At 33.4% G+C, this 16,708-nt stretch overlaps 1 protein-coding gene across 2 annotated transcripts in view; it reads left to right on the top strand.

Annotated features, from left to right (window-relative positions):
- Positions 1-16,708, top strand: part of LOC118738657 (transcription factor AP-2-epsilon) — a gene marked incomplete at its 5' end in the record, with an annotated part of 341,438 nt that overhangs the window by 179,058 nt on the left and 145,672 nt on the right. For both annotated transcript variants that reach the window (XM_036469563.1, XM_036469562.1), the window contains 1 exon segment: positions 141-348. In XM_036469563.1, coding sequence (XP_036325456.1) covers positions 141-348 — 208 coding nt within the window.

Raw genomic sequence — 16,708 nt, 5'->3', positions numbered from 1 at the left:
TTAAGTGATGCTTAGAAAAAATTCAAAGACTTTTTAAAAATGTTTAAGGGTTTTAAAAAATGTAAATCAATTTGAGCGGCAATAATATAAACTATATGCACTATTTTAATATATACACTGTTATTTGTATATATTTTCAGGCTCAGCTATCTCATGGCTTTCCATACACAGATAGAAGAGTGGAATATGGTAGTACACTAACAGGAGGAACCACACATGGCGGCCGGTTAGCTCATGACCATGATCCCTTAGCCCTACATCAAGCGCTACAGAATGCCGTTGACGATGTCCAAAATCCCGGTATAGATGACAATGTTACATTTATGTCGGACCTACCTCTAATAAAAAGTACGTAATAATTGTATTTTCTAGTCTCTGTCATATCTGACTTTCTTTATTGTACATTGAGGTTGTTCACGCTTGCCTGGCTATCAGCTTATATGGAGACTCTAACAATTTTTTTTTTTTAGTAACCCAGGGTATTATGCTAGGCGCTTGTTTATAACACCTGATTCATGTGAAAAAGACATTTAATAAAATGAAAATAACACAAAAACCAATGCCATTTTATAAAACTTGTCGCTACTTACCTACTGGAAATTTAAATGCTATTTTTGTATTTAAATAAGATGATATCCGCACAACCTTACAGTCTTGTGCTTGAACGCTCTCAATATACGCACATGAGCAAATCTCACGAGTTGTTATTTTGGTGGCACTTCCTCCTATCGGCAAAATCGGCTAAAGCATTATTGTTGCGTCTGTCAATGTTATTGTGGCTTGTTAACATTTAATTTTCATAGTTTTATTGAGCTTTGTACCACGTTGCACGATGTGCAAAGTCAGAAGCGTTAAACAGCGGCAAATCAGCTGCACTTGATAACAGTAGGTTGAATATGGAAGAAGTAATTTTTAGCAAAAAAAAGCCGACTTAAAAAAAAATATATATATATATATATTTCATGATCCAATGATCGGATCTAAACCACCGCTTAGACTTTGTTGCTTTTTCCATTTTTTCTAATAAAATAATCGTGGTCCCCATTCTTCTTGCATTTATTTCAATCAATGAAATTCCTGAAAAATGTACAATAAAAAAATAAATAAAGTATTTGAACCATTTTAGCTTTAAAACGTTTATTTAGGCGAAAAAGTACCGCAATTACAAGTCTTTACTTTGTTACTCGAAAGGATCATAATTGTGTTTTTTAATAACTTTGGGAAGTCCTCAATTAGAATGTAGAATTAGAGTAGGGCTGCCATAATCCTGAACCCATCGACCAGGACAGTTATCCTCCAAATCAAAAACGAAGATACAAGTGAATGTGGTGGCAATATATTCCCTATAAGTACAGTTTCTTTGGTTCTGGCGTTGCATTATTTTGAAGTCATTTCTGATATTATAAGCAATGTGGTTTTGTGGCACAATCCGTAGAGCTGAATGATTGATGATGATGAAACGCTGCACAGTGGTCAATAAATGGGATTTAATGTTCATAATTGACTGGAGTCTTCATTTCCCAAACAATTTGATATTTTTTTTTTTTAGTGAAAGCTAATAAAATTTGCAAGAGACTGGTTGAGCCCAATTTTCGAATTTTTATTTGTTTATATTAAATTTTTTAGTGCAAAGTGCAGAAAATGCGCCAATTTTGAAGAAGACCGATACTCCTGTTCCAGCCAATAAAAGTTTCATAATAAAAACTAGTTAAAAACAATTGTAGGGTTCTCCCAAAACAAAAAATAAAATAAAAAGTAATAATCTGAAATTTTATAAAAAAAATTTTACCAAAAGTATTTTTTTTTGTTTTTAGTTTTTATACAAATTTTGGGTGTGCAGTTTTATAGATTACTACATTTTAGTATAATAAAGTGCAAGTTGTAAGTCGCTAAGAGTTCGCGTTGATTTTTAATAAAGTAAAAAACGCTTTCATTTCCTATGTAGAATGCAGATGTGCTCGAAATGTTAACGAAAAAATTATTAAAAATCAACGCGAACTCTTGGCGACTTGCAACTTGCACTTTATTATACTAAAATATAATTATATATAAAACTGCATACCCAAATTTTTTATAAAAACCAAAAACAAAAAAAAATATTTTTACTAATAATTTTTATATAACTTATCAAATTATTACTTTTTCATTTTGGGAGAAACCTAAGGTTGTTTTTAACTAGTTTTTATTATGTATCTTTTTTTAACTGGAACAGGAGAATCGATCTTCTTCAAAATTGGCACTTTTTCTGCACTTTCCACTAAAAAATTTAATATAAAAAAATAAAAAATAAAAACTTGGGCTCAACTAGTCTCTTGAAAATTTTATTAGCTTTCATTTAAAAAAATAATTAATTAAATTGGTTGAGAAATAAAGGCTCCAGTGAATTATGAACATTAAATTCCATTTATTGACCACTGTGCGCTGGTGCTCTGAATTTTTTTTTATCATAAAAGAACAAATTCCTCTTGACGGTGAAGTAACTTGGAAAAATGTTCGTGATCATTTTTGCCATTATGTATGTGCATAACCTGAAGATAATTTAGGTAAATTGTCTTAAGTGAAGCCATTCTAAAAGACTTACCCAAGAAGGACTGAAAAATGTCCTTCCCTGCATGCTTCTTAGAAAGGTGTTTCCTATTTACAATTTACGCGAATGCACTATATATGTATTTGTTTATATTATTTAGCATTACAAATAAGGTTCCACAAGCATTTTAAGCCTAAATAAAACATATTTGATATGAGCCTTAAATAAATTCCTTAAAGAAGTATGATTTTTATGAATTAAAAAAAAAAAACTTATTCCAAAGGCGCCCTACAAAAGCCCTTCTGGAATAAGGATGGAAAAGCCGCACGCAGAATCGATTATTGACTTCAGAAACGACTTTCTGGTTTTCGATTCTCAAACTCGATTAATCACCTGTGATTGTGGACCTTATGACTTAAATTGACTCTAAAAATTTACAAAAAAAATAACGCCGTGCGACAGTCACGCACGAAAAAATCAATATATTCACAAAACTGGGGGCCAAATATAGTAAAACTGCGTTTTTAGTTTTACTCTCTGACGTCAGGATTTTTTTTTTAAAGGACGTTGAAATTTCGATAGTATGATTGAATAAAAATATTATTCAAAAAATTCGATGCATTGAAGAATAACAATATGGGTATCAATTAAAAGGCAAAATTCTGTAGAATAAAAAAACAATAATTTTTGGGTGCACCAGGAAAAATACGTATTGAAAATATCCCTTTTAAAACTTTTTCTTTGAACATCCGTGGAAATTTTCAATATTTATTTTTGTAAATAATATATGTCAAGGATTAATATGTTAACTACCACATCCTCGAATTTCGTCCTTCCAACTGTATTAGTTTTAGATAAAAACAATTCTCTTTATAAGAGAACAAACATCGATGTCAAAAAACATCGGTTATATATCGATGTTTTACCGATGTTTTATTTTATTTATTTATTTATTTATTTTTTTCCTTTACATAGTAACAAGTTAATATATAAAGTCTAAAATTAGCAGCACTAGCATCATAGGCCATCGGCTGTCTCTTGTAATGAATATTGGTTTATTAGAACTTAGGACTAGGATATAGAAAGCTAAATATTATTTAAATCCGTCTTAGCAGGTCATTAGCTCTGAGAAAGTGGTATATTGTTCCTATGTTGAGTTTCGATGGTTCTTTTAGACATTCAATAGGATTAGAGAGTGGGAAGAATGAATTTCTTGAAGATGTCAGGTTCGGGCAAGTTGTTAAGATATGCTCTACTGTTGCACTTTCGTCACATAGCGGACAAACGTTGGGTGTTAATCGCTGTAGCAAGTGTGCATGAGTTAGAACGTATGCCCGAGGCGTAGTCGGATGTACGGCTTTAACTCTTTGAGATGAATATCTGACGCGAAAGTCGGCTTCTTCCTGTGCGGGTTGACGATTGCATAATGGTGAGAGTACAGTTGCCATTCTGCGAGTAAAGAATCACGTCGCCGTTTGTTAACTTCGCGTAGTACATCTTGCTTAGTAAAATAGTTGTATGCAAATGATGAAGTTTTTGCAACGAGTTGTGCTGCATTGTCAGCAGACTCATTACCCGCGATGCCAACATGTCCTAGAATGCACATGATTTTGATTTTCCTCGGAGATCGTGTTATACTATTCCGAAACGAAATAATTTCTTTTCCATGCTTTGTTATATCCCCATTTTCTTTAGTGACCGCAAATGCCGTTGTGTCGGGCGTTTTGGAGCCATCCCTAAAGATGAAGTTCCATCCAAGATTTGAAAACTTTGCTTTTTCAGCGTTAAAGATGGCTCGGTAGGTCTCTTTGGCTGTACTCTCTTTCGAAAGCTGTAGCGCTTTAATTGAAAATGCGATATTTTTAATCATACAAGACGGTTGAGTTTCTGCGCATGGCTGCTTCACGGTTAGTGGTAGTTCAAGCTGCTTGCAAAGATCGACGCATTTCGACACGACTGATAAAATTTTAGGTTGTCTTTTTCTGGAGGCCGCATTGTTAAAGTCTTTTATGAGGTTTGCAGAGAAGACGGATGTACAAAGCTTTTTTTTGACGATAAGTACTTAATTACATTTAATCTTTTAGTTATACTATCTCTAACATATTTACAATGTTCTTTAAAGTTATGTTTCGTGTCTACGATTAGGCCTAGAATACTAATTTCTGATACAGAACTGATTGTTATGCCGTTAAAATTAATTTTTAATCCAATGCAACTACGTTTTCTGCATATATGCAGAGTTTGGGTTTTTTGGTACGATGTAGCGGCTCCTGATAATACGGACCATTCTGTAATTTCTTTCAAAATATTTTCAAATTGGCTAGCGACAATTGTAAGGTCTGAGTTCTTGGTATAAAATAACACGTCATCCGCGTAAAGTTGACATTCTATACCGTGATAATTAGAGGCTATCTGTGCGATTTAATCAAACGTAATAGCAAAAAGAAATGCTGAAAGGGGTGACCCTTGTGGAGTGCCATTAGCTAGGGGTTTGGTGGATGAGAGGAACCCATGTTTTAATATCTCATCTACTACACGAAATAAAATGTAGCCTGAAATATTTTTTAAACTCGAAAGAACTAGATTCACATATCCGCTACAAACCATAACTTTATACAAAACTTTGAAAAATTCAACACATTTTTATCTTAATTTTGAACTTTTTTATCTGAATTTTTAGAAAAAGCCGTTAAAAAATCGCCTTGATTTTTAACCTTTTATATGAAAAAAACGCAAAAGCCGCCACTAATTAAAAATCAAAGCGATTTTTAGCCGCTTAAAACTTGCACCTGTTTTATTATAATGATGTATCTCAAATATGTAAATCTTATTTATTTAAATATGAATAAACATTCTGAAATGAGTTCAGAAAACAAGCTTTGATAATCTAGCCCCCAAAAGCCTGCTTCTATCCTGAATGATGGTTGCACCAGCTTCCGAAAACAAGCGCTCGCTTGCCACTGGTCGTTCGGCACAATACGAACGGAGTGAGTGAACGATGTCGATGTTTTTACTTTCCTAGTCGATGTATCGACGATGTATCGTCCAGCAAAACATCGATATTAACATCGATTTTTTTGTACGAAACATCGATGTTTTGAAAACATCGATGCATCGTTTACATCCCTAGTGAGAGCAAGTGAGACAACTACGCTGTCTGCGCATGCGTACCGTCTACTTACTTTCCGACTCAAGCACTCGGCTTATTAGTGTTAATACATTCTATCCCTATCATTTGCACAGTTGGCCAAGCGGGCTAAGGCGCAAGTCGTAGTCGCGAGACAACGAACTTACCAGACGTGATTTCAATTCCCAAATAAATGATGTAACGCTATCTTCCACTGCTTGACCGTGGTACTGATATTAATTGCAAAGATGAATTTGGCAATACGCCACTTCTTTTAGTAGTATAAAATAATCATTTCGATGGTATACGAGCATTATTCAATCGCGGAGCCGATTGTGAAAAATAATTTAAATGTTACACCACTGAGTATTGGCAAAATAGAAATCTTTGAATATCTTCTAAATCGGGGTGCCACTGTTAATATAACTTGTACTATTAATGACTTAGAAGACTACTCGTTGCTGCACCTCGCTGTCGTTAGTAATAGTAATCACGGAAAAAGGATGATCGAGTATCTTCTAAAAAAATATAGTTTAAAAAAACAAAAAAAACACGCTTTTAAAGCATATCAAACTAAAAAGTAAAAAATAAATATAGTTTAAAAAACTAAAAAACATGCTTTTAAAGCATATTAAACTAAAAAGTAAAAAATAATTCTTTATATGGGTTGAAAATAATAATGAACAAAAAATACTAGTATTATTGTGAAAAGGCGTGAGGCGCTCTGTGCCATATTTTTCGTCTATCGAGCAACCCACACTTTTTCACAATAATACTAGTATTTTCAACTTATATTAAGAATTATTTTTAACTTCTTAGTTTGATATGCTTTAAAAGCGTGTTTTTTAGTTTTTTTAAACTATATTTATTTTATTTGATATGCCCCTTTTTCCCTTTTAAAAATATTTGTTGCAAAATATCCATCAAATGGGGTAATTTACCCACAATCTGGCTGTGTGGAATGTTTTATCTCTGTTGCCGATCAAAAGTGTCGCATCCCACCACCGAAAATGCGATTGCATGAGAACGCCACCAACTCCAGAGTCGACTCCAAAGTAATGCAATCGCATTACTATATGCATTAACTGCTTCTCAAATGTATTCAATCCCAATGTATCAAATACTACATCAATTTTTTCCGAATTACTTTCATCAATTGACAGGCAATTGATGGCGAACCCTTATTTTATACACTGAGAGAAAAATCAAGCAAAAATGTGTAAATATTACTAAATTCAAGCTTGAAAAGGAATCAATGTGATTTTTGGTTAATATTAACAATGCCTTGGTTGATATTTTCAACAATGATTTGGTAATATTAACCACAATGTTGTTTACATTAACCAAACTTTTGGTTGGCGATTTTTCGTTTGAATAAGTTTATGTTCTGCACTTAACAGATGACGTTCATAATTCGGAGCAGTGTTGCCGTTTTAGTCCTTTGGTGGCTAGAATTAGCTAACACATTCTTTTTTGGCCACATAAATTTAAAATTGCCCCTAGCCCTTTGGAGAATTAATTCATACTGGGCATAAAAAAGTTGTTTCCGTTTAATTTGATCTAATTTTTTTGCATTTACTAAAGAGATGAATTTTTAAACTAAGAAAGACTAATATATATACATGCATGTATTTTATGTTCCTTACGTTTTTATACATACATACTGTAAAAGTGTTTGGGCTGTTTTTTGAACTTATCTATTAACGATTTAACTATAGTTCAAAATAGATAAGTTAACAGCCCTTAGGGCCAGTTTTTCAGTGCCGGTTTAAACTCAGATTAAGTAAACTGAGTCTAAATTGAACAGGTGGTTGACATTTGACTTTCCGATCTTAATTTACACTAGCCAGATCCGGTGTTTAAACTTAGTTTAAGCCACGGCCGTGCACTGAAAAACTGGCCCTTAATATGCTTCATATGTTAAATGGCCCATCAAGTCGATTGACCGTGTTTGTTCTTGTGATTGTACCAGCTGCTGGTTCGACTTCAAAAACTATTCGAAAATTTTTTGGCGGAAATTTCTTGCACTATATGAGTCAAAGCCGTGTTTGTGGAATATTAAGTTCACGATATTGCAGTTGTGAATTAAAAAAAAAATGTTCAAAAAAATTGTAGAAAAATTATGAAATTTCGGCCTATTATACAAAAAGGTTTTAGGTTTCATAAAATATTAGCTTTTTTCCAGAGTTCATTGTTTTTCTATGCCATTACTTATTGCGTGTATACTTATATATGATTATGTAAGTAAACAATTTTAGCTACCATTTTTAGCCACAACGACTTTTTTTAGCTCTTTTTCAGACCTTTTTTTAAAGGAATTTGGCTACCATTAAAAAATTACAAAACAATAATTTTTATTATCATTTTAACACGTTGCCTCTCACGGTATTAGCAAATAACAGCAAGCATCTCTACGCACTCAGCTATAGCCGCTTTATAAATGAGTCTTCAAATGTTCAACTTGAATCAATTTTCTTCGTCGTTTGATTTGGTTCGGCACTTCACGCAGGCCTTTTGGCAATTAAGAAAAACCAAAAATAGAAATTACGTATCGCGCTGACGGCATTCGTACTGCTGGCCAGGTCTTCGGCATGAGAAAACGTCCCTCTTGGTCTGAAAAAAACGTCATTTCCTACCCAAAAACGTCTTTCAAATGTATGCAGAATTGTTCTTATTAAACTTTTATTGTACATAAAGGTACGTAAGGTATATTAAAATGTCGTTTCCACAGAGCACACGTAAAAATTCATTGTAAACTGGTTTGAGATCGTTAATATAAAAATCATTTTATACATAGGTAAATACATTTTGTTTAAACATTTTTAAGATAATTTTTAAATGTAAGTACATACATACATACGTACAATATATATGCATATGTACATAAATTCATATATACTTCTTAGAAATAATTTTATGAATACATTTCAAAAAACTCGATTAAATGCTTATTAGGCTTTAACTTTAAGCCTAAGCAAGAACATTTATTTAATTTCATGAGATCCTGTGTAATTAAAATGTTTCACCATCAAACGATTTCTTTGATTTTAAACTATTTGGTAAACACATTATTTGTGGTACAAATCTTGAAAGAACCGGAAACGCCAAAGTCTGTTCGGCTCGCTCTATGCTTAAAATTATTTTCCAAAAGTTTTCTAAGGCCGAAAAATTAATCGAACTCTTCGTTGTTTATACAAACTCTTACAACTAAACTTAATTGTTTTTTATTGGTTAAGTCTGTGGATTCGTCTATGAAGAGCGAAAATTTGTTTTCTGCAATAACTTGCATACCTGCTTAAACTGATGACGTCCAAGTGCGTTACCACCGCTGTGGCTTTTGTTCTGCAACAACTCATTCCAACTGTAGTTTTTGAATCCTTAAAACGCTCTTGTAGACATTTGGTTAGGTGGTCGGTTGTCGAAAATGCTAAATTACACTCTGCTAAGAAGGAACAGAGCAATATTTCAGCCTTTTTTGCATTACTACATTATACTTTCAATGAAGTCTTGAAAAAAGTCGCCTACTTTTATTTGACTTTTTATGCTGCTAGCGTGCATGTTGCAATAGATTAGCGCTTCCTGATTTGGCTTTTAATGTGAAACTGCAAACATTGCAATAAGCCTCGTAACCTCAAGAGTATACACAAGCAGCCTTTGAACGCGGGATCCTTAGTCCAAGAATAAAAAAAAATTCACGTACGCTTGGTTCGCATCATATTCAAGTCATCTGTGTCCAAAGAATAAATAACTTTTGAACCAGCTGCTGCAAAAAACAAAGCTTGTAATGATTTATTAAGAAAATAATTCAAAATCAGTTCTACTTAGAAGATTTAGTAACAGTTTGCCGAAAGTGTGAGCGTAAGTACTTACTCTACAAGCAAATAGTACGCTATACACTGAATATATTTTTCATAGAGAAAAATTACTGGGAAGGTAAAAAACGTCAATTTTTACACAAAAAAAGTCCAAACTTCAACAGGATAAAAAACGCCCAAATGACGTTAAAAACTTCAACCTGGCAACGCTGCAAGCACATCTGCTCGTTCAGCCACTGCCATACATAGGAATTTGTTCTCAAATGTTCAACTTGGACCACTTTCTTACAATCGGCTTATTTACGATGAAAAAATCAAACCATAACTTGGTTGAAAAAACCATTGTGCTTTTGGCTCAGTGTATGCATTACATTTTGATAAAAATGTTTTGCTAGACCTTCCTATATATCATCATCAAATAGGCTACATTACCTCTTGCCAAAAAGTAATAGTGCGTAATTTCCGGATTAAGGTATCCACACAGCTATGCGATTATGTCGGTGCGAATCTGTTCCAACAAAATTTACAACAATGCCGACCATAGTTTTAATTGAGGAACCACACACTTATGTGATTTTGCTGCAGCAATTTATTCGAACATACATAGTTCTTTTGGTCGTGCCGAAATCGCAGACTCCGCGTTTTGAGAACGAAAAAGGTCAATAGAAGTATTTTACAATACTAAAACAAAATTGATCGTAAGAAACCAAAACATATTTGATGTAGAAAAGTTAAGACTTTAATTTTTTTTATATATTTTTTGTTTGTCTATAAATTGACTGATTTACTGCGATAAAATCGCACAGATGTGTGCGTACTTGCGTTTTCGAATCAGTAAGTCTGTAGGATCACAAACGGTGCGGATTCGTTGCGACAGAATCGCATAGGTGTGTGGATGCCTTTACTCTTTAAAACATTCTGCATTACTTTGAGCGTAATGCCATGCTACAGTAGGGCTGCCATAATCCTGAACTCATCGACCAGGACTCATCCAAATCAAAAACAAAGATACAAGTGAATATGGTGCCAATGTATTCCCTGTAAGTACAGTTTCTTCGGTTTTGGCGTGGCATTATATTGAAGTAATTTTTGATATTATAAGCAATATAGTTTTTAGGCACAACCCGTAGAGCTGAAGGATTGCTCAAGTTCTGAAATTTTTTTTAAACCATAAAAGAACCAATTTCTCTTGACGGGGACGTAACTTGGAAAAACGTCTGGCGCCTTTAACGTGATCTTTAATGCTTGCCTTGCCATTCTAAAAGACAATAGGGACTGAAAAAAGTGCTTCCCTGCATGCTTCCTAGAAAGGGTTTTCCTATTTACAATTTACGCGAATGTACTTTAGTATATGTTTATATTACTTGCACTGAGCCAAGATTACAATAGTTTTTTCAACCTTGTAATTTTTTCATGGCAAATAATCCGATTGTAAGAAATGTGATTCAAGTTGGACATCTGAAACACATTTGTATGTCTGGCTGTAGCTAAACGCGCAGAGATGCTTGCTGTTATTTGTTGGCTTACAGCAGGTCCGGCTTCGAATACGCTCAGAGGCAACGTGTAAATTTTTATTTATTTTTGACGTAGAATATGTCTTACGTTTCGATATGGAGGCTATGCAATTTTCTTTTATTACCAAAATGCTCGAAAACCGCTCTTATGATTTTGTTTTTGTTTTCTTGCGACTTATTATTTTCTCAAAAAGAGTTGTCAACTGATAAAAAAATAAATTCAAATATTTTTAAGTTAAATCAATTATTACACTATGATTACCGATCGAAATGGTTTTGAAAAGGCTTTGTTTCTTAATTATGTGTCTGTATATTTCAAAAAGCAGGTTCGACTTCAATAAAGGCAGAAAACTGAAATGTATACCCTAGTCCGGATGTCAGAAGAAAGAGATTGTGGTTTGAAAATATTTTGCAGAGGGTTGCCACCTTGTTATAAAGTTAGTTTCAATCTAAGCAATAGGTTAAATAAATTACTTCAATATGAATATAAGTCAAAATTGCTTTTAAGAAACTTGCTTTCCAGACTACATGTAGCAGGCTTGCCACCTGATTTTATAATTAAATTCAGTTTGAATTAAGAGTATTAGACAATTTAAATATGTATCACAATACAATTGTCATACGAAAAGGGTTTAACGAGGTTTTGGTTTAAAAATAATTTGAACAGAATTGCCATATATTTGAAAAGTCGAATTAAATTAAATTTTGTGAAATATTGAAATATTGGCGTCAAACAAAGGAGTATTAAGAAATATTTAATTTGAGCTTAAAAAGGGTTTCCACCCGTGTAAAAAGTTAGACTCAAATTATTTAATAACTCACATGAATTATTAAAGTATGGGTATAACTTGACATGGGTTAAAAATGTTTTTCTCCGATCATTATTTAAAAGTAAGAAATTAATATGAGTAAGAAATTAAATTCAACTTGCATTAAGGGAATATGATACACAATTCAAATATGTACCGAAATATGTCTGTCACTCGGAAAACGTTTAACAAGGTTTTGCTCTTAAAATACGTTGAATAGGGTTGCCGCCTGTTTTAAAATTTGAATTTAATTAAAGTATGCATAAGTTAAATGAAATATTAAAATACGACGTGAAGCGAATGTGGTAAGATATCCTTAGTTTGAATATTTAGAATATTAAAGAGGGTTGCAACCTGTTTAAAAAGGCAAACTGAAGTTTTTTAATAAGTTAAAGCAATTACTAAAAATATGGGTACTAAATTCAATTCAATCAAAACGAATATTTCATGTACCGTTTTTAACTTGAATGTGATCTTAATAATATCACGTATTCTATGTTTGAGTTTAGCGGCTGTGACAGCCCGCAGGTCAAGACATAGACGCTGGCCTGATCCTTTTTTTTTGTTTTTCTTATATACGAGAAAGCATCTGTGAATTGCAGACCATCAAACGACGAAGAAAATTTATTCGAGTTCAACATTTGATGGAATATTTGCCGAAAGGCTGTGGCTGAGTGTGCAAAAATGCAACGTGTTAAAATAAAAATACAAAATTTGGTTTTGTATCTCCGAACTATGAAATAGCATCTGTGAAGTGCAGAACATAAGCATTTTCCAACGAAAAAAACGGCAACCAAAAATGTTTTTAATGTAAACAAAAGTGTGGTGAATATTACCAAGTCGATGTTGAAAATATCAACCATGGCATTGTTAATATTAACCAAAAATCACATTGATTCCTTTTCAAGTTTGAATTTCGCAATATTAACCAATTTTTAGTTGAAAGCTTTTCTTTGAGTAGTGAAAGCAGAAGCCCTTCAATTTGCGCCACTCCATACAAAAAAAGGAAGGAGAAAGGAATGACTTTCAAAAAGGCCTTTTGGAAGAGATTTTAACTTCTGAAATTATCTACCGGGTAGTATGTATGACCCCCTCATTCAGGAACTTGTACTTTTTTGGCATTTGCCTGAATATAAAAAATAGATTTTAACCAAACGAACTAAACAGGAAGAAGGTAAACTCACCAGATATTGTTCAACATGTAAGGAAAAACGTTTCGTAATTGATTTTCGACTACTAATGACAGTAAGCTTAACCTTTCTTTCAAAGCAAAAATCTTCTAAAAATTAGATGGTTGTCTGCATTGGCCTTCATTAAAAAAGCACGACAATTTAAGAGTGGACCAGGACACCAGGATAATTTGTCTCAATCAGGACAAATCCTGGAAAACCAGGGCGTCTGGTAGTCCTATGCTAGAGGGTATGTAGATAGAGCGACATTTCTGCGTTGATGAAAAGTAATGCAGCAGAAGCCCTCAGACCTTAACGCCAATGTCACGCAATTTTAAATGTAATGTATACTTCAATAGAAAAAGAATCGAGAGCGGAATCAAATGCCATTACTTGTCATCAGTGATGCATCGATGCGGAATGCATTCCATTCGCTACTGGGTTGTATAAACACACATAAATTCGCATGCCTATGTATGGCTCATTCCATCTCAAATCACCCAGGCCGAGGGAAAGTGAACTTAAGCTGCGATAAGGGATTGTTTCTTGAACAATTCAAGGAGACACATATTTTTTCGTTTTGCTCAGAAATTCGAATTTTTCGAATAATGATTTTTTTTTGTACGAACTAGAGATGGGCTTTTTTGTCTATTAGGGAATAGAATAAACTATTTTCAGTACGAGTATCAATATGCTAAAATTCGTCGTTTTCGAGTTATGATCTTTCTTCTGAAAATGCACTTATATGATGCTAGCAGAATTTCGTGCCAGTTTAAGGCACAAAGATTGTTTCCCATTATCATAAAGTTTCCTTGCTGAAAATTTTTTGAGGCTACCCGATCAGAGCCAAAAGTTTTTCACAATTGGGCCCTAATTTTGGCCCAATTAGACCTAATTAGGAAGAAGGTCCAAATAACACGCGATTTGCCCAATCTACCTTGTTGAAAGTGCTTACTTAGAAGTATGGAGTAACTCTTTTTTACGCACTTTCAATACTTTGTTAGAACAACAAGTGACGCTTTCGTTTCTGCTATTGACAATGTTTCTGTCTTACTAATAGCGACTACAGCGCCGCCGTTCATTATTTGTCTGCTTTTAAAACTATGACCCGGCCACATTCTCAATATTTTTTATTAACGCTGTAGGTAATTCAGCGATCTGGTCAAGCGACATAAAACGTGTTCCTCTGTTTCGAAGCTTCGGTACTTTCTTCGCTAAATCTTTTGTCAACCCTGCTAAAAATTTTTAAAGTTTCGTCATCTCAATCACAGCCCAAAGTTCTTCACAATCAGGTCCCAATTGGGGTCCAATTAATGTAAATTCCTTCAATGGTGCTTTTAAAGTTCGTCCACCCCACGTCACCTTCGGCTCTGCGTTTACAGTGCACGGAGCCTAAACGCATGCGTAACGCTACACACGCATGCGTGTTAGCTACACACACATGCGTATCGGATCCGTTGATTGTAAACAATGCTAAAGGTGACGCGTCGTGACGAACAGCTGCTGAAGCAAACGTTCAAATGTGCTTCAATTATGTTTCGCGTTATCAACAAAAAATAAGCGGTTTCTACGAGTTTTTAAAGTACTATTTGACCTTATTCCTAATTGGGCCACAATTAGGGCCCAATTGGGAAAAATTATGGTTCTGAACGGGCAACCTCAAAAAAATTCCAGCAAGGAAACTTTATCATAATGGGCAACAATTTTTGTGCCTTCAACTGGCACGAAAATCTGCTAGCATCATACATATAAGTGCATTTTCAGAAAAAATTTCATAACTCGAAAATTACGAATTTTAGCATATTGATACTCGTACTGAAAATAGTTTATGCTATTCCCTAATAGCATAGTTGCCAACTTGGTGCTTTAAGCACTAGATTTAGTGCTTTGTGAAAATTAAAACGCCTAAAAAAATTTTTTAGTGCCTAGTGCCTTTTTAGTGCTTTTTTCTGAACTAAAATTACTCCGATATAGTTAAAACCTGAAATAATTTTTAAATACTTAAAGCTGTGGCAGCACTGAATTCACAAAAATCTACAAATTTAAATGCACTTAAATACAACCATGATTGATAAAAAGCTGAACTTGCAAATTCACCTTGTTCAATTCTATTCGCGTTGAAAATGCTAGTAGATATGCGAGTAAGTTAAGTATTTCTTTTTTTCTTTTCTAATTATTTGTAAAAATTTTTATTTTTGTACCACCTGAGTAAAACACATCGTTTTTTGGTGCTGAATCCAAATCTGGCTGCACAAATGCTCTAGCACTAGCTAACCTCAAAGTGCCAAAATTACGGTTTTTGGCGATATTTGAGGTTATATAATGAAAACAAATTTTTTTTGCTCATTTCTACTTAGGGCATGATTTTCGTTTGTTGGGATTCGATTTTTCTTTCATGCGATATATCAGTTTTAATGTGCAGTACTTCGGTATTACGTCGTAAGCATGAGTCATTATAGCATGTGGCTTGAAAAATCGTTATGAGCGAAAAAGTTTTGTTTATTGATTTATGTATGCATTCTTGTAAATATTGTTAATTTTTTGTTTTTGTTAAATACATACAAACTGTTATGAAAAAAGCATCAATTGATTCAAAACTATTTGGTGCTTTTAGTGTGGTAAAACGCTTTTTTCCAAGTTTTTGGTGCTTTTTGAAAATTAAAAGCTGGCAACACTGCCTAATAGACAAAAAAGTTTGAGAAAAAAAACATGGCAATTTGAAAAAAAGAATCCCTCGAAAATTTTTTTTTCAAAATTTTAATGTGGTTGTTTAATCCTTATTAATACATATGTATATATGGGTGTTTTCATCGGAAGGTCTACCGCGAAAAAAAAATGAAAGTCATATATCAAAGGTATTTACGGGCCAATTTGTCTGCTGTTTTAAATGTACATATGCTGGTTATGTAATTAGAACAATTTTTGAGTAAAATGATCTTACTAGGTGGCGCCATGGTCGAGATATTTTTAAAAGCCGTATTTATGGTCCGGTTTGGTTCGAATTTGGCGTATGTGGTTGAATCATATTAAATCATAGATTTCCAAAAAAATTACCCTAAATTGGCGCTGAAGTCAAAATATAAAATACGTATGTTCGACATAAAATATATGTTTTGTTTGCGTTAAAAATTAATTTAAAATCAGTATTAACAAAAATATAACGATGAAAATTTATTTCGTGTCAGGTAACGTTTCAAACTTGGGGTTGTAAAAGCAAATTGAAACAAGTTAAATTAATTCAAACTCTAAGGGCCGTATTCTAATGTAAGCAGTAAAGTTGCCTTTACTAACAGGGCAGATAAATTGTTCCTCACTTTAAAGTGTTTTCGTTTTCTTATCTTACCGGTAAGAACAAATTTGTTATTCCGTAGAGTGAAACTTCACTATATTTCCGACAGTGAAACTTCACTTCATTCGTCATAAAATTTCAGAGGTTGGCAATGCAACATAAGCAAATATAGAGCAAGAGCAACTGTTTGCAAAAACCAAAACCTTGGTTAAAGTATCTAATATATCTAACTCGTGAACGAAACCAAAATTTAAAGTTGGGTACAAATTTAATAGGTTGCATCGGGTGAGCAACAATTTATCGATTCGAGAAATTAATGCGCTGATGAGAAAACGAAAACTCGTATATCGAAGCGATAAAGTGGCCGGTAATCTAAAGGTTAGATGAGAAAACGGCCCTAAAAATAACTAGAATTACTCCAAATCATGTTAAAACAAGTTTCTTGTAAAGATCCATCC

The sequence above is a fragment of the Rhagoletis pomonella genome, unplaced genomic scaffold, assembly GCF_013731165.1.
Source record: "Rhagoletis pomonella isolate Grant_MI unplaced genomic scaffold, Rhpom_1.0 Rhpom_scaffold_00005, whole genome shotgun sequence".
Taxonomy (NCBI): Eukaryota; Metazoa; Arthropoda; class Insecta; order Diptera; family Tephritidae; genus Rhagoletis; species Rhagoletis pomonella.
This window is presented reverse-complemented; position numbering and strand designations above follow the sequence as displayed.